Source organism: Macaca thibetana, chromosome 20 (genome assembly GCF_024542745.1).
Source record: "Macaca thibetana thibetana isolate TM-01 chromosome 20, ASM2454274v1, whole genome shotgun sequence".
In the NCBI taxonomy this organism is placed as follows: domain Eukaryota; kingdom Metazoa; phylum Chordata; class Mammalia; order Primates; family Cercopithecidae; genus Macaca; species Macaca thibetana.
In genome coordinates this window covers 75,007,699-75,030,605 of record NC_065597.1, presented here as the reverse complement: position 1 = coordinate 75,030,605, position 22,907 = coordinate 75,007,699, and the positions used below count along the sequence as shown (strand labels likewise).

General features: G+C 63.5%; 3 protein-coding genes across 3 annotated transcripts in view; all 3 read right to left on the bottom strand.

Moving 5' to 3' along the window:
* Nucleotides 1-22,907, bottom strand: part of JMJD8 (jumonji domain containing 8) — a 42,574-nt gene that overhangs the window by 1,783 nt on the left and 17,884 nt on the right. The gene's annotated exons all lie outside the window — the stretch shown is intronic.
* Nucleotides 34-6,334, bottom strand: WDR24 (WD repeat domain 24). The gene is made up of 9 exons (XM_050774681.1): nt 4,845-6,334; nt 2,983-3,160; nt 2,168-2,840; nt 1,491-1,609; nt 1,291-1,412; nt 1,111-1,215; nt 687-1,027; nt 420-604; nt 34-330 (listed from the first exon to the last, which is right to left on the bottom strand). Exons 1-9 carry the CDS (start codon nt 5,323-5,325, stop codon nt 162-164), a joined length of 2,373 nt encoding a protein of 790 aa, XP_050630638.1. The 5' UTR covers nt 5,326-6,334; the 3' UTR covers nt 34-161.
* Nucleotides 8,587-21,341, bottom strand: FBXL16 (F-box and leucine rich repeat protein 16). The gene is made up of 6 exons (XM_050774716.1): nt 20,981-21,341; nt 12,747-13,393; nt 11,122-11,630; nt 10,682-10,766; nt 10,322-10,385; nt 8,587-10,082 (listed from the first exon to the last, which is right to left on the bottom strand). The coding sequence occupies exons 2-6, from the start codon at nt 13,377-13,379 to the stop codon at nt 9,934-9,936; spliced, it is 1,440 nt and encodes a 479-aa protein (XP_050630673.1). The 5' UTR covers nt 13,380-13,393; nt 20,981-21,341; the 3' UTR covers nt 8,587-9,933.

The following is a 22,907-nucleotide window of genomic DNA, read 5'->3' as shown; positions in this document are numbered from 1 at the left end:
CGCCGCGCGATGAGGTGACACGCAGTGCTGACAGCGGCTCCACTTCCTTTATTGGGGTCTCAGCCTCCGCCCGTCTCGGGCACAAGACCACGCGGAGTTCTGCACGCGGTCGGCCGGGCAGTCAGGTCCCCGGGCCCCAGGCAAGCCCAGCAGATGCCCCGTCAGGAGTACTCGCAGAGGTGGCCGCAGCCCGCGGGACAGTGGGAGCTGCCTTCCAGCCATTTCATGATGTGCTGCAGGTGGCCGCCGTGGCTGCAGCCCTGGCACCACACGAACAGACCCTTGACCACGTGGTGGCAGACGGCACACATGCTAGCGCAGCGGTGACACCTGGGGGCGGGCAGGAGGGAGGGCGCCTGAGCGGGGGCTCCTGCGCTGCCTGCAGGCCCCTGCCCCAGCTCCCAACCCCACTGCCCCACCTGTCGCAGACCCAGCCCCGGCTGCTCATGGGCCGCTTGCAGTGGCTGCAGTTGACGTGCAGGGTGGTGGAGGCCTGGTTGAGGCAGCTGACGGCGCGGCTAGTGCTCAGCTTGACCACCTCGTTGGACACGTTCCAGAGGCGGAAGCGCTGCAGTAGGTCGATGTAGGAAGTGTACCAGTGCTCCTGGGGGAGGGAGCGCCCGGTGGTCAGGGTCTGGGTGCCAGGGGCGGCGCTGCAGAGGGGGGAGGCCCCGCCCACCACACACCTGGGTCTGCTCGTCGATGTCCTTGCGCACCCGTTCACCCAGGATAATGAGCACAGATACAGCCATCTGCACGTCGCCCTGCTCAGCGTAGAAATGCAGCATGTCGCGCACCAGCACGCTGAAGAAGTCAGGTGGCAGGCGGCTGTCGTAAAGTGCGTGTGAGACAGACAGGAGCGAGAAACAGGAGTCCACGGGGGCCAGGGAGGCCACATCCGCCTCGCTGCCGCTCACGTGCGGGGAGTCGGCCTTGTCCTGCAGGTGCTCGGGCCCGGGAGGCGTGTCCACGATCTCGTGGCGCAGTGGAAAGGCCTCCTGCGGCAGCACACACTCAGGCTCCTCGGCTGGGAGGCAGGGACCAGCAGCAGCTCTGAGTCTCTGTCCTCCATTCACCTCTGAACCCCACCCTGCCCAGACCCCCACTCACGGTGCGCGTGTTCTGGATCCAGCAGGTACAGCTCGTCCTCCTCACCCTCCACATCACCCAGCAGGTAGTCGGCAGGTACGTCGCTGCCCTCGGTTTCCTCGTTATCTGCCCGACAATGGGGTGGGCGTTCAGGGTCCTCTGGGACACCCCCACCCCTCTCCCGTCAGCACCCCAGCCTACCCTCGTTGGTGATGAGTGTGGCCGAGGAGTCGAGCAGAACTGTATCGCTCCGTGCATCTCCTTTGCTGCGGTCCAGCCGCGCCTCACTGCCCAACCCTGGGGCCATATCCTTCAGATTGAAACTGGGGGCAGGAAGGGCCCATGGGTGGGGGGGGCTCGAGCAGCCCCAGCCCCTGGGGAGAGCTGCCCCCGGCATCTACCTGTTCATGAGGGGCAGGCCACAGGAGCCACCCTTGCCCACGCTGTGGTTGAGGTTCGCAGTGGGCACCAGGCCAGGGCTGCAGTAGATGATCCGCAGCATGGTCCACGTTTGCGCCACCTAGGGGCGGGCACTGGTCACTTGTGGGCGTCCTGGACACCCAGCACCCCATGCAGGTCCCCCTCTGCCTGGACAGAATCACAAGCCCTCAGCATTCAGCTGCCCCAGGTACCCAATGTCCAGGCCCACCCCAAGTAGGAAAGCTGAGGCTCATAGGAAAGACAAAAATCTCAGGCACTGCCCTAGAGCAGCACAGAGGGAAACAGAACTGGGTGGTGGGGACCTGTGGGGCAGCCAGAGATGGGCATGGGAGCGGCAGCTCACAGCTCCACCACTGCTGGTGCGGGGAGAGCTCCAGAAACAAGAGGGCAGAACAGAAAGCTTGAGTCACACGACTCCCCAGACCACCCCACAGAGGACAGTCCCGGGTCTGGCCCACCCTGGAGCCCTGGCCCTGTGTGATCCTGACACCCTCAGCGATCGGGGCAAGGGCTGTTGGTGTGACCGGCTGGAATCCACTGCGGAGCTTGAGGTCGGGGGGTGGGCACAGCTGACAGATGAACAAGCCCCTGCCCTGAGGTCATGGCCCCGGGGCCCCCAGGCTCAACACCTACCTACCTGGTTGCGGCCAAGCTCTCGAGCCACCTTTGCATTGTGGTCACAGAGCTCTGCCAGTGGCCGGCCAGCCAGCGCGTAACGCTCAGCTGTGTCTACAAACCAGCGCATGCCGCCGCCACCCGGCTCTGTCTCAAAGACACTGAGGGCGCTGGAGGCCAAGCCTGCAAAGGGCTCGGCAGGGTCCAGCTTGCGCTTAAAGAAGATAGGGTGGCGCCGGTCGCCAGTGTAGGGCTTGCGCCCCGACTCGGCAGCCACTAGGCTTTCCTTGGCGGCGAAGGCCAGGTCCCCGAAGAGGCCGTAGCAGAGGCCCTCAGGGTTGGCACGCTCGACAGGCTGGCTGGCATCGCGGAACAGGTGCTGGCACAGTGAGCTGTCCTTGGACCCAGACAGCAGGAAGGAGGGGTCGTGGGGGTGGCGCCAGGCGATTCCCGTAGTGACGTCTCGGTGCTCCTCAAACATGGCAGCTGGCACGAAGGGCCGGCGCACATCCCAGACGTAGATGTTGTGGTCCACCATCATGGAGCACGTGGCCAGGTGGTGGCGGCACTCAGGCCGCCACTTGACACGGGCCACTGAGGCGATGGTCTGCACACAGTGCATCTCCTTGGCACGATGTGTGGTCATGTCCCAGACCTTCACCATCTTGTCGCGCCCTCCTGTGGCCAACCAGCCCCTGTGGGAAGGCCCACCCAAACCCTCAGTGGCCTTTCCTGTGGAGAGGGGACCCCCTAGCTCTGCTGCTCCGGACTGACTCACAAGTCTGAGGCAGTGAGAGCTTACTGTCAACCTGCTGCCCCCTGCACCCCATGCCACACCTATCCTCGGGGTGCCAGTCGCAGCAGAAGACGGGTCCATTGTGGGCTGTGAACATCCTCTCACACCGGTCGGGACGCCGGATGTCCCAGAGCTGCACGTTGCCATTCTCGAAGGTGGAAGCAAAGGTGAAGTAGTCCCGGATACTGAACTGCACATCCCGCACGCTCTCAGACTGGCCTGCAGGCAGGGGATCGATGCAGGGGAGGTGACGGGGCTGGCCCATGAGGTGCACCCTCAGAGCAGCTGTGGCATGGTGTCACACACCTGCCTGTGGCCCAGAACAGAGGCCCAGAGGGTAGACTGGACATCCCCAAGATCTGTCCAAGAAAGCAGCCACACGCAGTCGCCACAAGAGCCTGGGCCCGGGAGCAGGACGCCAGGTGGTTTTTAACACATACTCCCAGGCCTCATTTGCCCTAGATTCTGCATCCTGCATCGGTCCCTGAGCAAAGCTGTGGTGCATCCTCAGGATGCAGCAGCTGAGCACTGGGCGAGCAGGAACCCACCCAGGCATAACCCACCCCACGGCCCTGTGGGAGGCGGAAGCAGGAACCCACCCAGCCATAACCCATCCCACGGCCCTGTGGGAGGCCCGAGCAGGAACCCACCCAGCCATAACCCATCCCACGGCCCTGTGGGAGGCGGGAGCAGGAACTCGCCCAGCCATAACCCATCCCACGGCCCTGTGGGAGGCGGGAGCAGGAACCCGCCCAGCCATAACCCATCCCACGGCCCTGTGGGAGGCCGGAGCAGGAACCCGTCTGGCCATAACCCACCCCACGGCCCTGTGGGAGGCGCAAGGAGGTGTTGACGAGGGTGCCCCAGCCTCGGCCCAGTCCCTTCACCTGAAGCTGGAACTGCCTGGTCCGCCCCAAAGGACTGGATGAGTCAGGGTCCAGGTCCACCCTAGGGCACCACCACACCAAGAGACTTCGAGGGCGGTACCCAACCTTCCTCTAGGGCCCTCCAGGGGAGGCAGCTCAAGATGTGTCTTTTTTTTTTTTTGAGATGGAGTCTCCCTCTGTCACCCAGGCTGGAGTGCAGTGGCATGATCTTGGCTCACTGCAATCTCCGCCTCCCGGGTTCAAGCCATTCTCCTGCCCCAGCCTCCTGAGTAGCTAGGATTATAGGCGCGTGCCACCAGGCCTGGCTAATTTTTTGTTTTGTATTTTTAGTAGAGATGGGGTTTCACCATGTTAGCCAGGGTGGTCTCAATCTCCTGACCTCATGATCGGCCTGCCTCAGCCTACCAAAGTGCTGGGATTACAGGCGTGAGCCACCGTGCCTGGCCAGGATCTGTCTAAAGTGGCCCGTAAATTCTCTGAGTCCCTTGAGGGCTCCGCCTTGTGCTTCATACCTAGTCTCCTCCAGGTGAACAAGGGAGAGCTGGTTCAGGTCAGCCATCGGGGAGCTGGGCCTGTTAGGAAAAGGGTCCCGGGGAACTGGACAGCAAACCCACCTCCTCTGCCTCCCTGGGCCAGGAAACCTGGAAGTCCTGGTGGACCTCCTGCTATGAGGCAGCCTCTGCAGCTCCGAGGTGAGGGAAGAGAGTCATGCAGTGGCTCTCTGCTCATCACCGGGGCTGGCTGGGAGACCGCTGGGGCTCTGCCCTCCCTTACCCCACAGCTAGCCTCAATTTCTGTTGGTCTCATCTCTTGCCTCTTCCCACTTCACTGCCCTGGCTCACATGCAGTCCAGCCCAACCTGCCCCAACCCTCCCGTGCTGATTCCCTTTCCCCCTGAGAAAGCCCTCTGAGTGATCCTGAGGGCCTCTGATGCACGGAGCCCTTCTCCACCTGCATGGACAGGCTGGGCACTGGCAGAGATGCCCACCTGCCCTGACCCGCCTCTGTGGCCTCACCCGAGAAGGTGCTGACAGAGTCCTTTCTGCGGAGGTCAAAGCACTTCATGAAGCCATCCTGGGAGCCACTGAGCAGCACGTGGGCTTCAGTGGGGTGGAAGCACACTTTGTTCACCGTGCGCTTGTGTTCTGTGAACAGCTGGTCTTGCTTGTTGCGGGACGGCCGGCCCAGGTTCCACGTGACCACCACACCATTGGTGGCTGCTGTGGCCAGCAGGTTCTCATCCATCTGGTGCCACACCACGTCAGCGCAGCTCAGATTAAGTGAAGGCTTACGCCCCACACGCAGGTTCAGCTTCTCCACGAACTGTTCCTCCTCGATGGCATAGATCTTGAAAATGCTACGGCCTGCCACGACCACCTGGGCTGCGTCACGGCACACACTGATGGCATTGGCGGGAGCGTCCAGGTGGCAATGCATGGTGCGACCCGTCAGCACGCTGCCACCCAGGGCTGTGGTCACACGGGACATCTTCTCCATGGCTGCACAGGTGATGAGGTCAGGGGTTAGGAGGTCAGTGAGGTGGGCTGGTCTGGTCAGCCTGGGTGGGTCATCAGTTCAGACCTTTCACCCAGGTTGGGACCCCAGAACTGCTTGGGCCCGGGCTGGTCAGTTTTAGTGAGCCAGTCCAGGGCTGTCTATCAACCGATCAGCCTGACAGGCAAGCTCAAATTCACTGGAGTCCGTCAGTCCAGTCCATCACCCTGGCTGAGCGGTGAGAGGGCTCCCTAGCTTCCCTTAGGCCTGTCAGTTTCATGTCTGACTTCCATGGAAGACCCTAGCTGGACATTCCCGGCCCAGGCCACCTCTCGGTCCCCCTATCAGCCAAATCCGGGCAGTCACTAAACCCTCGGTCAGTCAATCCCAGCAGGGGAGCGAGGAAACTCCCGCCGTCCGCACTGTCAGCCCTGGGGGCCTCCGAGGGCGGCGGGGCTCTAGGGAGGAACAAAAGAGGGGAGGGAACAGAGGGCTAGAGGGGCCCGAGGGCTCAGGCATTAGACGCGAGAAGGGCCCAGAGGGACATCAAGGACCGAGCTACTCAAGAAGCTCGAGGTGTCTGGCGGGACCGGAGGCAGGAGAGAAGCCGGCGACCCGGAGAATAGGGTTCCTGGGAGCGGCGCAGAGGTTCCCCGGCGCAGTGGCGCGGGGGAGCGGACGCTGCGGGACGAGAACCAGAGGGCCCGGGGCAGCCGTTCTCGCCGCGCGAACCCCAATCTTTTACTAAAAGCGCACGGCTATCCGGAACCGCCGCGCCGGAAGACGCTGTCTTTCCCGCCCCTGGCCGGAAGTGGTCCGTTCTTACCCTCCCCGTTCAGGTAGTGGGAACAGACTCTCGCCCCACACCACGAAAGTTCCGGGTCTGGAAGCTGCGTTGGCTGAGGCCGGGAGAGGCCCAGGGCTGGAGTCTGCGGGCCTCCCTGAGCGACGCCATTGCGCTTCGGTGCTGTGCTTGTGTGTTGTTTATTTATTTATTTAAACGGAGTCTCGCTCAGTCGCCCAGGCTGGAGTACAGTGGCGGGACCTCGGCTCACTGCAAGCTCCACCTCCCAGGTTCAAGCGACTCTCCTGCCTTAGCCTCCCGAGTAGTTGGCACTACAGGCGCCCAGCACCACGCCCGGCTAATTTTGTATTTTTAGTAGAGACGAGGTTTCACCATGTTGGCCAGGCGGCTCTCAAACTCCTGAACTCAAGCGATCCTCTGGCTTCAGCCTCCCAAACTGCTGGGATTGCAGGTGTGAGCCACCGCGCCTGGTCTGTGTTTTTTAAGTCTCAATTTCAGTATGTTAATACCATCTCCTATTCCAATCCCCAGGTTCATCATGACGTCTGGTCATCCCTCGACAGGTTCCGAGCTTCCCCTCCTTCCTCACTCCTGCGACCTCAGGAGCAGCCTCCCAACAGCTTTCCTGGGTCCGTCGTTCCCCTCTGATCTGAAACCCGCACGGAAGTCAGGTACCAGGTCTTCTGCCTGAGGCCTCTGGCAGCTCCCACTCTGCTGTGAACGAACCCCCAACACCTGGCCTCTGCCTTCCCCTGTGTACCTCCAGCCACAGCAACTTCCACCCCCATTCCCAGCCCACCAAGCCCTTTCCTGTCTCGGGGACATTGCGCATGCGATGCCTCCTCCACAGAGAGGACCTCCCTGACCACTGTCCTAATGGGCCTTTCCATCACTGTGGCCTCCGCGGCACTTGTCACCACCCATTCGTTTGTTTACTGGTTGTTGGTCACATACGAGTGTGAATTCCACCAGGGCAGGAATCACATTCTGGCTCAGTCCCCACCGAACGCTCAGTGCCTGACACACTTGTTCAACCAGTTGCCCTCTTTCTTTTTTCAAAACGTTTTGAAATGGAGTTTTGCTCTTCTTGCCCAGGCTGGAGTGCAGTGGTGCGATCTTGGCTCACTGCAACCTCCGCCTCCCGGGTTCAAGCGATTCTCCTGCCTCAGCTTCCTGAGTAGCTGGGATTACAGGCATGCGCCACCACGCTGGGCTAATTTTGTATTTTTAGTAGAGACTGGGCTTCTCCATGTTGCTCAGGCTGGTCTCAAATTCCCGACCTCAGGTGATCCACCCGCCTTGGCCTCCCAAAGTGCTAGAATTACAGGTGTGAGCCCCGTGCCCAGTCTCTTTTTAAAATTTTTTGAGACGGAGTTTTGCTGTTTCACCCAGGTTGGAGTGAGGTGGCGCAATCTCAGCTCACAGCAGCCTCCACCCCCTGGGTTCAAGTGATTCTGCCTCAGCCTCCGTAGTAGCTGGGATTACAGGCAACCACCACCACGCCTGGTTAATTTTTTATATATTTAGTAGAGACAGGGTTTCACCATATTGGCCAGGCTGGTCTCGAACTCCTGACCTCAGTTGATCCACCCCCCCGCTTTGGCCTCCCTAAGTGCTAGGATTACAGGCGTGAGCCACCGTGCCCAGCCTCAGTTACCCTCTTTCGACCTTTCTTCCCTGGGCGTCAGACATTGCTATTGGTGCATTGTGTAATCTTTTGCGACATCCTTGTCCCTGCCTGTTACTCTGTGCATAGAATAGGGCTCATTTCTGCTTCTCTGGATGGGTGGGCTAGAGTCTAGATATTTTGGAGGGAATATTATGTGTAGTGACTTTAGTGTCATCTCTGCCTTTAAGGAATGGGAGGTCCTCTGCCTTCTGTGTAGTCACTGTTGTTTCCATTCTACCACATTGGCATCCAGCCTCTACCCCTTTGTTGCAAGAAAGAATAAATCTGATAAGAGGCACAGGAGAATCCCGAGACCTGGGACGCCCAGGGCAGATACGCCATCCTACACTGTGGCCTGGTGACCTAAAAACAACTCAGACACAGATTTTTACAATTTTTTTAATATATATTTTTATAAACAGGTCACGTGATAAAATAGCACAAGAAACACTTACCAAATATAAGGTTATATCTTCCGCATATACAGGAGAATGAGGTCGTTATGTACAATAAGAAAATGATTTTAGGGGTTGGTTGGTTTTGTTTTCCTCTCTCCCCTTAATTTTTCCTCCTACAGTCGTTGGAAATATCACAGCTTCAGTTGCATTAATACTTTGGGCAAATGGACAGCTGCCCCTCCCCACTAGGGGTTGTGGGGAGGAGGGGCTGGAGAAACTGGCTCCTGACCACTCAGCCCTGGAGCTTCCTGGGGCTGGAAAATCTTTGGGCTGTTGATCTGTTTCTGATTCAACAGCATCTCTCTCTCTCTTTCTCTCTCTCTCTCTCACTCTTTCTCTCTCACTCTCTGGCTCTCTGGAAACTGGTTACTCTCTTCCAACCAGATAGGGAGTGTCCCAAGATTGGGTGTGGGCACTGTGTCTCCTGGGGCTCAAGGTTGGGGTGGGAAGGGGCCCCCAGCCCCCTCCTCAGCGACGGCTGAGGTTTGCCAGCATCCCCCAGGACCTCCAAATGTCTCGGGCCGACAGAGCACGGTCAGAGCCCATTTGGGCAGGCAGAAGTTTGGGAAGCTGGGGAGGGGTGAAGTGGCGGGGAGGCCAGAAAGGAGCCCTCCCTCCTTGGGGTGTCTAGGGTGTGCTGGCCACTGGAAGATTGGAGTCGCTGACCCAGTGCTGACCCTGACCCTTGGCTGGGTCCACTCTGCAGACTCCACCTGAGGAGATCGCCCAGGGTGAAGCTCGGTGCCCAGGCCTGAACTGAGCCCGGCTGGGTGCAGGAGCTGAGGTGTGGGGTTGGCCCAGGCCTCTCCCCAGGCCTGAGGGTGGCTCCAGCTCGGAGGCTTGCAAGGTGCCTGTGCCACCCCTGGGTTGAGGCTGACCGGAGTCAGCTGGGATAATGTTAATGACTCCAAGTGATCGCCAGCCCTTCTGCCCTCTCCCTGCCCAATTCTGTCTCAGCCTGGCCAGGAACCAAGGCTGGGTTAGGGGGCCGACAGGGGGCTGCCCCACACAGCGGCAAGGAGGAAGGGAGGCCGCGTGGGTCAGGCTGGATGGGTGAGGAGGTGCGGGTGGGGCTTGGGCTCTCGGCGGCGGGCCATGGCTTTGGCGGTGGCCTGTTTTCCCTGACACCCCTCGGAGGGCTCCAGGCATGGTGCGGTGGAAGATGCAGGAAGCCCGTAGGGCTCTTCCGGGCCCGTGTGTCCTGGGGGACCCAGCCCCCTCAATTCCCCTGGGCCCTGCCCGGGATGGGGGGACAGTGGGGAGACAGAGCGGGTGTGGCGGGGAAGGCGGTAAGGACAGTCTGGAGAGCTCAAAGCGCCCCCCAAGGACCGAGCCCCGCCCCCCAAGCGGGCGGGCGAGCGAGTGATGGCGGCGGCTGTGGCTGTGGCGTGGCGGAGGGCGGCGTGCAGTGCGGGCACGAGGGGCATGCACAAAGTCCCCGAGTGTGCGTGCGTGCGTGGGGCGGACCCACCCGCCGCCCCCCTGCCCGGGGCGGGGCTGGGAGGGCGGAGGGGCCGAAGGCCGGGACGGGGCTTTCCCTCGGTTCGCCCCGCCTCCCGCGCTAGGCCGGGGGCGCGGGGACTCCCCCGAGCGCAAGGCGGGAAGAGGGGGCTCGGCGGCGCCCCGCGCCCCCGCCCAGGTCATGGCCGGGTTCCCGCGACCAGGGCGGGGGCCCCGCGCTACTCAATAACGAGGCAGCGGGGCAGGTGCTGCGAGAAGTACTTGAAGAGCTCGGGGGTGGCCCCGGGGCAGTTGGTCAGTTCCAGCTCCTCCAGCTCCTGCAGCTGCACCAAGCCCGACAGCCCGGTGGTGGTGAGCAGCGGGCAGCCTGCGGCGGGGTTAGAGGGCGGCTCAGTGCGCAGGACCCAGGGCTTGGGCGGGGAAGGCGGGGACGGCGGGGTCATAGGGCGGCTCAGTGCCCGCGTCTCCCTCCTCCTCCGCCTCGGACCCGGGACGGTGTGTCCGCGCCGGGCGTGAGTTTGCACAAGGACCGGGCAGGCTGGGCGGGCGGACTAGGTGGGGGTGGGTGGTCACTGCTCAGCGTTAGAGTAGAAACGAGGGTCTCACCTGCCAGAGACAGGAGGCGCAAACTCCCCAGGGCCAGGAGGTGCTTCAGCCCGAAGTCCTGCACCTGTCGGTCGTGGAGGAGCGACTTAATGATTTCCGCTCGCACCGAGGCGGAGGGCACCCTGGGGTCCATGGAGGGCTAGGCGGGTTCAAGCCCGGGGTTCCTTAGTCACCCCGGAGCCGGGAGGCAGCTGGGAAGTGCTGGTGGGGGCCGCCGGGGACCCCTGGGTTCTGCTTAGGTCGGCTGCTGGATAGGGAGGGGCCCCAGACTCTCCCAGGATCTGAGTGGATCCAGGAGCTCTCCCCGCGCCCCCACCTCCCCGCCGATTCCCCAATCCCGGGGTGTTTGAGAGCCGGTACCTGGCAGCACCATCGCAGGTAGAGGCTGCGGAGGGACGACATGGTGGACAGATAGCTGAGGCCAGTGTCCGTGATGCGTACACACCTGTGGTTGCACCAGAGGGGACCCCCTCCTTCAAATCACCTGGCCCGGGCCCTCCCTCGTCTTCCTGGGAGTGCCCCTGGCCTGAATCCCTTCCTGCCCCACCTGGAGCAGCCACAGGCCCCTCCTCGATCCCACCCACCGGGAAGGACAAGGGTCCAGCCAACCCGTGCTACGGTTCTGCCCGGTCCCCAGGCGCTCTGCCTCCAAGGGCTCTGCCCGCCGCGCCACAGCCTCCGCCCCGCCAGAAGCCCTCCCCCTGCCCCGCCTCTCCCCGTGCAGCCCGGCCCGCCGCGGCCCCGCCCCGCCCCGCCCCCCGCCCTGTGCTGCCCCGCCCGGCGCGGCCCAGGGCGCGCACCTGTCGAGCACGAGCTCCTCCAGGCGGTGCAGGTCGCAAGCCACGTACTCCAGCGCCATGTCGGTGATGCGTGGGCACCATGAGAGGTCAAGGCTGCGCAGCTTGCGCAGGTTCTCGGCCACGAGCTCCACGCCGTCGTCGGTGACCTTGGAGCAGCCCGAGAGGCTGAGCGCGGTGAGGTTGGGCAGGCTGTGCACCACGTTGACCACGCCGTGGTTGGTGATCTCCCAGCAGGAGAGTAGGCGCAGCGTGTGCGTGCTGTGGCCCTGGCGCGCCGTGAAGTAGGCCAGCGCCGTGTCCGTCACATGGTAGGCCTGCAGGCTCAGCTCCGCCAGGTTGGGCAGCAGCTGCGAGATGGCCGCGATGGCGTCGTCGGCCACGTTGATGCAGTCACTCACGCTTAGCGAGGTGATGCGCGCGCTCAGGCTGGACCACAGCCCGGCCTCGGTGAAGTCGTTGCAGCCCGACAGCTCCAGACGCACCACGCCCTGCATCTGTTCAAGCATAACCTGCAGGCGGGCGGGCGCCGGGTCAGCGGGGTGCCCGGCCTGGGCTCCCCGCCCCCAGCTCAGTGCGTCCGCCCCCAGCTCAGTGCGTTCCAGCTAGCGCCAGAGGATTGCAGGAGACAGGGTGGAGCTCGCAGGGAGGAAGCAGTGGTCCTGGGTAGGGTGTAAACATGCAGGGAGCTGAACCCTGAAAACACTTGGCAGTGTGCGAGGAGGTGGGGCATCGGGACAAGAGCCCAGGGCCTGGCAGAGCAGGTGCCAGGGGCGTTGGCACCAATGTTACAATTAAACTACAGGCCCAGCTGCCAAGCGGCTCCTCTGACCTCTGTTCCTGGGAGATCCTTTCCCAGCTGCCCCTCAGCTTCCCCCAGCATCCTCCCCCCCTGCGTTTATTTTATTTATTTATGCATTCATTTTGAGATAGTCTTACACTGTTGCCCAGGTTCCAGGCTGGAGTGCAGCGGCATGATCTCAGCTCACTGCACCCTCGGCCTCCCGGGTTCAAGCAATTCTCCTGCCTCAGTGTCCTCCCAAGTAGCTGGGACTACAGGTGCCCACCACCAGGCCTGGCTAATTTTTGCATTTTAAATAGAAACAGAGTTTCACCATGTTGACCAGGCTGGGCTCGAACTCCTGACCTCCTGACCTCAAGTAAGCGGCCTGCCTTGGCCTCCCATAGTGCTGGGATGACAGGCGTGAGCCACCGGGCCTGGGCCCTGCATTTAATTGACTGCTCTGCTGCTGCCATCTTGAATATCTTGATTGTCTTTGAGCAAGGGACCCACATTTTCCCTTTGCATGAGGTCCCCCGGTAGTCAGTCCTGCTCTCCCCCACCCCAAAGCCACCATCCTCTCCAGCTCATTGCTGCTGCCCAGCCCTGTCCCCCAGCCCTGTCCCCCTCACCCCAGCCTGGGCACACACCCCCCCACCCCAAAGCCACCATCCTCTCCAGCCACCACAGGGTTGCTGCTGCCCAGCCCTGCCTCCCAGCCCTGTCCCCCTCACCCCAGCCTGGGCACATGCCCCCAACCCCAAAGCCACCATCCTCTCTGGCCCCCACAGGGTTGCTGCTGCCCGGCCCTGCCCCCAGCCCTGTCCCCCTGCAGCCTGGCGCACACCTCGAGGCCTGCGTCCGTGATGGTGGAGCGCTTGAGGCTCATGGCTTTGACACCCTTCTTGGAGAGCGCATAGTTGTCAATGAACTCACAGATGTCCAGGTCAGAGACGCCAACCAGGCAGAAGCCCTCGAAGCCTCTTGCAGCGAAGCCCTGCAGGTTCACGAACTCCTTCTCGCCACCAGGCAGCACATTGTAGAGCTCCTTGGCGTGCAGCACCGGCGTGAGGCCTGCCCAGAACTTGGGCTGGTAAAGCACGCGCCGCCAGGCCTTGCACACCTGGGCCAGCACACACTTCTCGCAGGCCGAGAAATACCAGAAGAGCCCATTGAGGATCTTCTCGTCCGTGGCCAGCGGCGGCCGCTCCGCTGGGGGCCCAGGTGCCAAGGCTGAGGCTGGTCCACCTGCCAGGGGGCACGGGCCCCCAGCCAGGGCAGCCCGGGGCAGTGGAGCAGCCAGGCTGGGTGGTGGGAGGGTGGGTGGGGGTGGTGGCTGGCAGGGACGGTTCTTGGTGGCTGGCGTGCCCTTGGTGATGCTGGCCGCACCCAGGCCGTTGGGCTGGCCTGGCAGCTTCACCAGACCATTTCGAGGCAAGCATGGAGGCTTGGGGTCGCCGTCGATGCCCGGGCTCGACATCTTCCTGGCACGCTCTGTGGATGAGGGCCAGGAGGGAGAGTGAGTCTATTGCTGAGTCTGGAAGGCTGGGGTTGGGGGCAGGTGCAGTGGGGCTCCTTCCCTCCCTGGGCGTCCCCACAGTGCTCCAGAATCACCAGACAGAGAGGATGGGAGTGCCTGCCTCTCCCTCCCTGTGAGCGGCAACAGGAAGCTGACCATGGCCACTCGCGGCACTCACTGGGCACCTGCAGTACGCACTGAGCTCAACCTTCATTGCCCATTACCCATGGACACCTTCTTTTTTTTTATTGAAACAGAGTTTCACTCTTGTTGCCTGGAATGCAGACTGGAGTGCAGAGAGGTGATCTTGGCTCGCTGCAACCCCTCCGCCTCCCAGGTTCAAGTGATTCTCCTGCCTCAGCCGCCTGAGTAGCTGGGACTACAGGCGCCTGCCACCACCCCTGGCTAATTTTGTATTTTTGGTAGAGACAGGGTTTCTCCATGTTGGTCAGGCTGGTTTCAAACTCATGACCTCAAGTGATCCACCTACCTCGGCCTCCCAAAATCCTGGGATTACGGTCATGAGCCGCCGCTTCTAACCAGACACCTTTTTGTCTGCCCAGTGAGGCCAAGAAACGCCACCACTTTTTGGCACTTAGGTACCATGATGCCCATTTTACAGAGAAGAAAATGGAGGTGGACCTGGTGAGGTCAGGACTGCCCTCTTCACCTCTTCTGCTGTGCTGTCCACTGTCAGTACCCACCGGGCCCACCCCTCTGGGCAGGCTTGGGGAAATGAAGGGAAGGGTCTGGAATGGACTCTGGCCCCTCCCCTGCAGGGTGACTGTGCAGCTCTCAGGAGGTGCTCTGGTGTTGGCTCTGTAGCCAACCTCCATGTGCACAGGAGCTTCCCTGGCTCAGAATCTACCCAAGGAGCTGGGTGCACTGGCTGATGCCTGTAATCCTGCACTTCGGGAGGCCGAGGCGGGTGGATTACAAGGTCAGGAGTTTGAGACCAGCCTGGCCAACATGGTGAAACCCCGTCTCTACTAAAAATACAAAAATTAGCCAGGCTTGGTGGCAGGCTCCTGTAGTCCAGCTACTTGGGAGTCTGAGGCTGGAGAATCACTTGAACCCTGGAGGCGGAGGTTGCAGTGAGCTGAGATCATGCCACTGCACTCCAGCCTGGGCAACAGAGTTAGACTTTGTCTCAAAAAAAGAAAAAAAAGAATCAATGCAAAGAAAGGGTAGGCATCTTCCCAGGGTTTGCCATGGCGCCAGCATGATTAGCCCTGGACACAAGCTGTCACTTTAACCTCCCCAATGGGGACGATGCTGTGATAACCGTACCCACTGCACAGATGAGGAAACTGAGGCCAAGGCCGGGCAAACTGCCTGCCTGAGGTCATGGCCAGATAAGTGGTGAAGCCAATGTTCGGGCAGAGCTGGCTGTGGAAGGCCATGTGGAGGGTATCTTCAGGCCAGTGACATCCACCCACAGGGTGGGGTGGGACCAGTCCTGGGCACCCTCCGCAGGCCTCCAGTCTGTGAGTGGGGTGGCAGGGGGCACTGGGCACAGCCACGGAGCGAAGGAGAGGTGGGACCCTCACGGTGCTACCATCTGCTCCGCAGTCCGGATCTCTTGCCGCCCCCACCCCAACATCCGGGGAGGAGGTTAGAGCCCCTGGAGTCACACGCCCTGGACTTGAAATGGGCCCCACCCTGGCTCTGTAGTCTTGGCAAGCCACTTCCCTTCTCTGAGCCTCAATTTCCTCACCTTCAAGCCTGGGGAGGTGACGGTACCTACTGCCTTGGGGCATTGCAATGTGAATGAGCTCAGTGCATGGCTCATAGCAAGGGCTGGGAGAGTGACGTCTGAGCCCCGCGGCCACACTCCAGGGCAAAGCAAGATGCATCCTTCCGGGTCTTAGGTGACCCCAGGACTAAGCCTGGAGCCTCATGCAGTCCTGCCTCCCTGCCGCAAAATCTCAGAGGAGGGGCCAAAGCCACTCCCAGCTCACCCTGCCCCCTCCTGCCACGGCCTCGCTGGGAGGTCTCTTGGAGCCACCAAGGGGGTGTCCGAGAGTCTCTCAGAAGATTCCAAGGCTTGGGGTGGGCCCTGGAATCCTCTCAGGAAGAGGACGGCTCACATCTTTTTCACCGAGTGTCTCTTCTGGGTCTACAGGGCCTGGTCAGCTCCACCACAGAGAGTGGTGGGGTCTGGGATGGCACTGCAACCCCAAGGCCGGCAGCCCGTTCCCCATAATCTGGTCAGGGCGGAGGGGAGGGAGGGAGGCAGTGGGAGGTCCTGCCCTGCTCTTCCCAGCACCAGGCCCCCGCACTGGCTTCCAAGCCCCAGACAGGCCCAGCCTTGCCACCGGCCCACATCTGGGGAGGGGTGCAGACCGGGGCCAGGACCAGGGGTCTCACCAGAACATGTGGCCCTTGTGGCTGAGAACCCAGCTTTGGGTTTAAAGTCCTTCCTGCCCTGATGGCAGGAGCCCCAGCCCCACCCTCTGTACCATCTCCCTTTCCCCAAAGTGGGGCCAGGCCCTCCACAGAGGAGGTACCCACAGCCGGTGACCCCCGTCATGTGTTCATGATAAGGCTCAGCCTCCCAGAGGCTGATGACATCACAACATTTGCAAGGGCCCACCGGGGTCACACATGTTCCGACCTCACGGCCGCCCTTAGGGGTGGGGGTGTTGCTACCTCAGGTTTCGGGTAAAGAACACGAGGCTCTGAGGAGTAATTTGCCCCCGGTGTCCGGGGAGGCCTGGCGCGGGGCTGCCTTGGTTCCCTACCAGAGCTGGGGAGAGGGGACATCGCAGGATGCCTGCGCCCGAGGGGGCAGCACCAGGCCCACGGCCGCCCCGACTCCAGAGCGGGAGACAGCACCAGCCTAAATATGCTCCGTGCCCCCAGATCCGGGAGCGCGGACTTCACCGCCAGGGACGCCTGGGCCTCCGCAGACCCCGCCGGTCGGCGCGTCACCCGCGCCAGCACCATGGACAGCGGCCGACCCAGCCGCGCGCTCAGGGCCAGGCCCAGGCCGGCCTCACAGCGGACAGCGGCAGGGTCGGGGCAGCCCCGCAATCCCCGCTCAGCAGGGAGGGGCCCCGGGGGCGGGCAGTGGGGGAGAAGCCGAGAACGATCTGGAGGAGGCGGCGGGGGCGGTGCCAGGGTAGGAATAATCCCGGAGCAGTGCCGATTTAGGTTGAAAACGCTCCCAGTCATGGGCCCGCACGTGGAGCGCCGGGGCTGGGGGGGGCCTGGGGGAGGCATTCGCAGGGCTCCTTTCCCGCCCCGCTAGGCAGCTCACGTTTCCTGGCGCCCACAGTCCTGTCCCCACCTCCAGGCCTCAGGGTCGAGATGGAGAAATCAAGCCACACTTTGAGAGCCCACAGGAGGGAGGGGACAGGTTGAGGAGCGGCTGTCCGGGTATGGGTTCGGGCCTGGCTGTCCTCATCCACACCCACACCGCAGCCACAAGACGTTGCTCTGCCTGGTGTCAGCCCTCGACCCATGTGCTTGGTGGCAGCTGCGTCCCTGCACAGGCGGCCCCGCTGCCCCCCAATGTCGTGTCCATGTTCCTGCCGGCCCCCGCTGCTCCTCACACTCCCAGCTTGACTGACTCAGCCCGAGAATCTCCCACCCTGTAGCTCAAAAATGCAAACAGCCACACACTGGCCCAGGCATGGGCGCTGTGGGAGAAAGCTGAGCTCCCAGTGGAGACTGGGGTCTTTCCGCTGGTTAAGTGAGAAGTCCCTGGGGGCTCAGACAAGGCCCCTCTGCCTGGCCCTGGCCCCACCCTCCCAGCCAGACGGTCACCAAGGAGCAGGTTCCCATGGCTCCCAGAGCCCCCTTTCCTGCTGGTGACTGTGAGAGCCCTCATTCCACCCAAAGGGGCTCGGACGACCTGCGTGGGCTGCTAGGGATTACCTCTCCCTTTAGGGACAAGCACCCCAGGTGCTAATACGGGGAAGAGACCTGCTAAAAAGGCCTCCAAGCCTGCACCATCCTCAGCCTCAGTCCTGGGGTGCTGGCTCAGCTTGAAGTGGAAGTCTGTCGAGGCTCCTGGGCTCACCCCAGGGGAAAGAGAGGTTACCCTACCTCAGCTGTCTTGTCCTCAGCAGCCTGAGCCTGGCCTGGGAGCTGCTGGGGAGAGGTGACCGTGGCCTCTATGTCCTCCCCAGGGGATGCAGTGTGAAGCGGGTGGCCAGAGTGAGCCTAGAGAGCACAGTGGGGCCCGGGTGCTCCTGGGAGGACCCCGCACCTAAGGTGTCCAGGCTGACAATTCCCAGATGGTCATGCTGGGGCCCCACAAGAGCTGCGTCTTCTGCGAAGCAAGTCACTGAGCCCTGAGACCTCAGCTCCTGCCCCTTCCCAGCCCTGATGCCACAGCCCAGTCATGCCATTCCCCCTCCCCTGCCCCTCTGCTTGGGCAAACACCGTTCCCCCTGCTTGCCTGGCAGGGTTTCCCTGCCTTAGCCCTGCAAGCTCTTCTCCTCCATCCCTCAGCTCCTGGTGTGAGGTGGCCCCTGCCTCCTGCTCCGGGACCCCCAGCTCTTGAGAAAGCGCCTCCAGGGTCTCACAATCCCATGGGTTATCATCACCGTCCATCTGGTGTCTCTCCTCCTGGCCTGAGGACTCTTGAGGACGGACGGCACCAATGTGCATGGCCTCTGCATGTTCGCGGAATGAATGAATGAGGAATTCGGCCCCACTAGCTCAGTCATGCAGAAAGGGGTGCAGCTGCCAGGGCCCCCGGAGGGCTGATGGAGGATTGCTCAAATTTAGTAGGAGGCCAGTCAGTGGGGAAGGCATAGCTAGGAAAATTAATCCGGATTGTGCCAGGGCCAGTGTCCATGGGGAAAGTGGCCTCTGGGGTTGGGATTAGGTTGGTACCTGAGTCACTGAGAGGGCTCCCAGGACCCCGGGGCTGGGGTGGGCCTTGGAATAAACAGAGCCTTCAGATGAGGGGAGCCCATCTCCTTTTCAGCTGGCTCCCTCCTCAGGAGCTGCAGGGCTGAGGAAGCGGCTGCCTGTCCTCCACCATCTGGCCCAAGCCAAGAGAGGGAAGGGGGTTCTCCTGCCCCGCTCTCTCCGGCACCACACGCACCCCTCCTCCGACTAACCAGAGCCCTTCGTTCACACACTGCCTAACCAGGACTGGGGAAAGAGCTTGCAAAGGGATTTTCCAGAAGTTACATAGAGCTACGATTGGCTCCAAGAGCCCGGGGGCTGGCTGATTCCCTGTACCTGGGTCCCGGCCAGGTGCACCTCACAGGGTCCTCGCTCTGCCCTGTTCTGCCTCATGGGGTCTCGATGCCTTCCTGCTGGGCCCTGGGCTGGTGGTCTCTCCAAGCACTGCCCTCATCCTGCAGGGTCCCTGCCACAGCGCTGAGTTCCTTGTAGAGGCTGCACACTGCGTGCCCACCCCTGGGACATCCTTTTGGATGCATGCCTGGGAAACCTCCTCACCCCTCAGCGCCCCCAGTTTGAAGGTCTCTTCCCCCATCTCTGGTGTCCCCATCTCTGTGAGCATCAGACCAGGGCACAGCCTAACCAAATACTCGGCCCTCATAGAACCTCAGGGACCATCGAGGCCTGCCCACGGAGGGCCTTGGAGTTGCACAGGGCCCTGGTGGCCAGAAAAACGCACATCGGGCTCCATCTGCAGCGGCAGCCCCAGAGACTGGGGTGACAGCTGGGGTGGCTGGGGATTGGGGACAGGGTGCAGGCTGACACATTCCGTGGCAGCCCCGTGACGCAGGCACACCCGTGTCCCTGCCACTTGGCACGTGGCACAGCGGCAGAGCTCCTCTCCCGCCCCCAGCTTGAGATGCTTCTGGGGGTGCACCAGGGGCTCTGGGGAGGGGCACCATGGCCCAGCAGGCACGTGGCCTCGAGAGAGACCCGTGTTGCTGCCCCAGCAGACTAAGGACCCATGGTCAAGCTCAGGGCAGCTCAGCCTTGCAGGCTGGACACCCTGGGGAGTGGGTGCTGGGATCCAGGCCTCATCTCAGCCCCTGCTCGGGAGAGCGTGAGCACCCCCAGAGGTGAGGCCTGGGCCCCTAGTGCCTGAGGCCCGAACCCACACACTGCAGCTGGTTTGGCCGTTGGCTCCTCCTGCACCACTGGTGGGGAAGGCTCGGGTCACCTGCTCACCCACCGAGCTCCCTTCACTGCCACCCAGTCATGGGAGGCAAAGCAGTGGGTGCCCACATGCAAGGAGATGGGGTCTTTGGGTGGCTGAGCAGTGCCACCGGGGTGGGACATCCCTAACCCCCCGGCAACACAGGGCTTCCTGGGTCCACGTCTGGCTGGTTCAAGGGCCCCGTTCCTCCCACCCACAAAGCCGTCTCTGTCCTTCTCATCGGTGGGAGTCGGACTGGTTCAGCTGCCCTGGAAATGGGTGTGAGCTGGAGGCGGTGAGTCCATCGATGAAGGGGCTGAACTCATGGGTCTGGCCCCAGGTGAGGGGCGGTTGGGGGGGCAGGGGGCAGGGAGTGGGACAAGTGAGTCCTAGGGTCGCCCCACACAGCCGTGTTTGCAGCTGGGCCTTGAATTTCCCTCCCCTCCAGGCGGCTCCAGGTCCAGCCCTGTGTTCATCTCTGGCCAGGCCAGCCAGGTTCCTCCAGGCCTCTGCCCTGGCCTGGGAGATGGAAAATCCCTCAGTCTCCTGGCCTCACCCAAACCTTCTGCTCCAAGGCTGCTGTCCAGCACCACGCCGGGGGGGGTGGGCTGGGAGAGGGCCCTGTGTCCAGCTGCGCACCAGGGAGGCCTGAGCTGCCCCTGGCCATTGGGCCCTCGGATGCATGGGTGTGGGGGAAGGGCCTGAAGGAAGAGGCAGGTGAGGTGGCCTCCGCCATCTGCTCCTCCTGCGGAGGGCAGGCTGCCCGAGCACAGCCTGGAGCCTGGGAAGGGCCTGGAGTGGCCGCTGGGCCGTGGGTTCCTGAGGTGGCCACCGCAGCCCTCTCTCCTTCTGGGGTGATGAGTGGGGAAACCTCTCCACCCACCTAATCCCCAGGAGGACACGGAACCCCTCCCCAGCAGGTTTCCCTTCTGAGGCCCTCCAACCTTGGCCAAGGCCCGGTCCCGCCTCCAGAACCAGGAAAGTGCCAGCCTCCCCCCACCCTCCTCCTCCCGCGGGCGGCAGCTCAGTGCAGGCCTCGGGTCCAGAAGCAGCCCGGGGAGGGCCGGCCCGCAGGCGGCACAGCCACGCGCCCCCCCTGCAGTTTAACGGCCCCTGGCCTGTCACTTAGGTCCGAGGGCGCCCTCTGAGCCCACCAGGCGGGGTGGGGGCCGGGGGCCTACAATTCCTCCTTTTGGTGGCCCAGGCGGCACCGATCCTCAGCCCCGGCCGAGTGGCCGGTGGGGAGCGGGCCTCTTCCAGGCCAGGGGCCGGGTCGCGGGGCTGCAGGAAGGCCAGGCGGGGACGGAGGCCCAGCGGCCGCGGGGGAGGTGGGGAAGGGGCTGCCGTTACGTAAGCCCTTACCCGGAGGCGGCGGCGCGGCCCCCACCCCCACCCCCACCCCGCCCCCTCCTCATTGTGGCCGCCGCGGAGGTGCGGCCTGGCCCCCTCCCCGCCCCGCAGCCCGGCCGCACGCGCACCTTACCTCGGCCCGGGCTCCTGGCTCATGCCACGCTGTCTGCCGGGCGACCTCCCGTCATGGGGAGCCCGGCATGGGCGTCGGCGCGCGCGGGGGCCGCCGGGGTGCTGGACTGGCCGGCAGAGCCCGGCCGCGCCCTGCGCCCCGCGCCCCGCGTCCCGGCCTGGCCGGGCCCCCTCGGCCGCGCACGGAAAGGAGCTCCCCGGTGGGAGAGGATCGGCCGCCCCAAGCCTCCCACCGGGGAGGCTGAGGCTGTGCCCAGATAAATAAGGCCGCTTTGCAGGGAACCAGGCGGGCGCCTCCTCCTCCCCTCGCCCTCCCCGCGCTCCTCCGCGGCCGCCGCCGGCACCGCGCGCGGCCCCCGCCCGGCCCCAAACGCCGCGCCCTGGCGCGCTCCCGGCGTGGGGAGCCAATCCGGGTTCGCGAGCCCAGGCGGGGGCGCCGATAATGCCGAGCCCCGCCCCCGCCCCGCCCCGGCCCCCGCGCGCGGCGCGCTCCCGGCACGGCGTCCACAAGCACGCGGCAGGCCCGGCACGCGCCCCCGCCCCCCTCGCCGCGGGCACCCGCACAATAACAAACCCGGGCGCGCGGCGGGCGGGCGGGGAGGGCGCGGGAGGCGGAAGGGAGGGCGCGGGAGGCGGAAGGGAGGGCGAGGGGAGGCGGGAGAGCGGGCGCCGGCGGGTGGCCCAGGGGTCCGGGGTCCTATGGGAACGGGGGCGGCACCGCGCGTCCCTGCCCTTGGCCACCACCTGGGGAGGCGAGGAAGGTGAGACCCGGCCCAGAGGAGACAGGGTGGTCAGACCCCCATCTCTGGACCCTCCAGCCCAGCCCGCGGCCAGGGCCCTTCACAGCCCTCACACCCCCCCGTGCACCTGCTGCGTGCCCGGCCAGAAGCGCCTCATTGGAGACCCTGGCACACCCGCAGAGCGCGAAAACAAGTGACTGCACAGATCATTTCAGATAGTGACAGTGAAAGCATCCGAGGGCTTGCGGTGGTGACTTCTGACGGGGGCGGGGGCGTCCTGAGGGTGCCCCACTGGAGCTGAGACCCCCACGGTGCGAGGGAGGGATGGCTCGGGAATGGGTGTGCAAAGATCCGAGCAGCCTGGCAAGTTCCCTCGGGAATAAACTGGAGGCTGGAGGCGGCGGCCGCTGCAGCCCAGGCAGGGGTGGGGCGTGCTGGGTAAGGTGGAGGACTCGGTGGGAACCGCTGGAGACCCAGACGCCCCAGCAGACTCAGGGCAGGAGAACGGAGGCCAATGGCGCCCCATCCTGGGGGTCTCCTGGGAGCAGGGTCGGGGGAGGGAGCAGGTGTGGGGAGAGCAGAGGGGGTCTGCATCGGGGAAGAGCTGCAGGGCTGAATGGGGCTCCTGAGAGGATCTGAACAGGAGTGAAACCAGCTGCTGTTCCCAGCGTCCTGATGGGAAGCCCGACCGGAGGGGCCGGTGTGAGACCTGGGGGCAGCGGGAAGGAGGGTCAGACTGACGGCATCCTGGCTGGGTCCCGGGGTGGGGCTGGTTCTGTGCGTGCTGTGGGGTGCCACTGGGTCTACCTGGGGTGAGCGCAGCTCTTCTGCGTAAGTCTTGCCCCGTACCTGGGTACTGACCAAAGAAGGTGCCCAGAGTGGGGCAGACAGGACGAACCCCGTGAAGACCGTTGGGGCAACAGGGGAGGGTCCGTCCAACCTATCCAGGAGTCTCCAGTGTGTGGGTCTGGCAGGCTGGCCTTCCGGCAGCAACTTCCACCTGGCTGAGAGCAGGCGTGGACCGCTCCTGGTAGGAAGGTTTCACCTCATGCTTGGGGCTCTCACCCCACAGCAGGTGCCAGGGTCTCAGGCAGAGAACAAGCTGTGCTTGTGTTGAGTCCCAGCTGGGGCTGGGGCTGGACACACCCCAACTGCATAGGGTGAGTGTGGGGGTCAGGCATTTGGGTC

Bases quoted from the DNA above. Each gene is read 5' to 3' on its own strand.
- WDR24 (XM_050774681.1), bottom strand. From the start codon at position 5,325: ATGGAGAAGATGTCCCGTGTGACCACAGCCCTGGGTGGCAGCGTGCTG. The intron at 1,413-1,490 runs GTAGATGCCGGG...TCCTGCCCCCAG, and splicing joins GGCCTGCCCCTCATGAACAG to TTTCAATCTGAAGGATATGG. The intron at 605-686 runs GTGTGTGGTGGG...TCCCTCCCCCAG, and splicing joins ACATCGACGAGCAGACCCAG to GAGCACTGGTACACTTCCTA.
- FBXL16 (XM_050774716.1), bottom strand. From the start codon at position 13,379: ATGTCGAGCCCGGGCATCGACGGCGACCCCAAGCCTCCATGCTTGCCT. The intron at 10,386-10,681 runs GTACCGGCTCTC...CACGACCGACAG, and splicing joins ACCTGCGATGGTGCTGCCAG to GTGCAGGACTTCGGGCTGAA. The intron at 10,083-10,321 runs GTGAGACCCTCG...ACCCCGCCGCAG, and splicing joins GCGCCTCCTGTCTCTGGCAG to GCTGCCCGCTGCTCACCACC.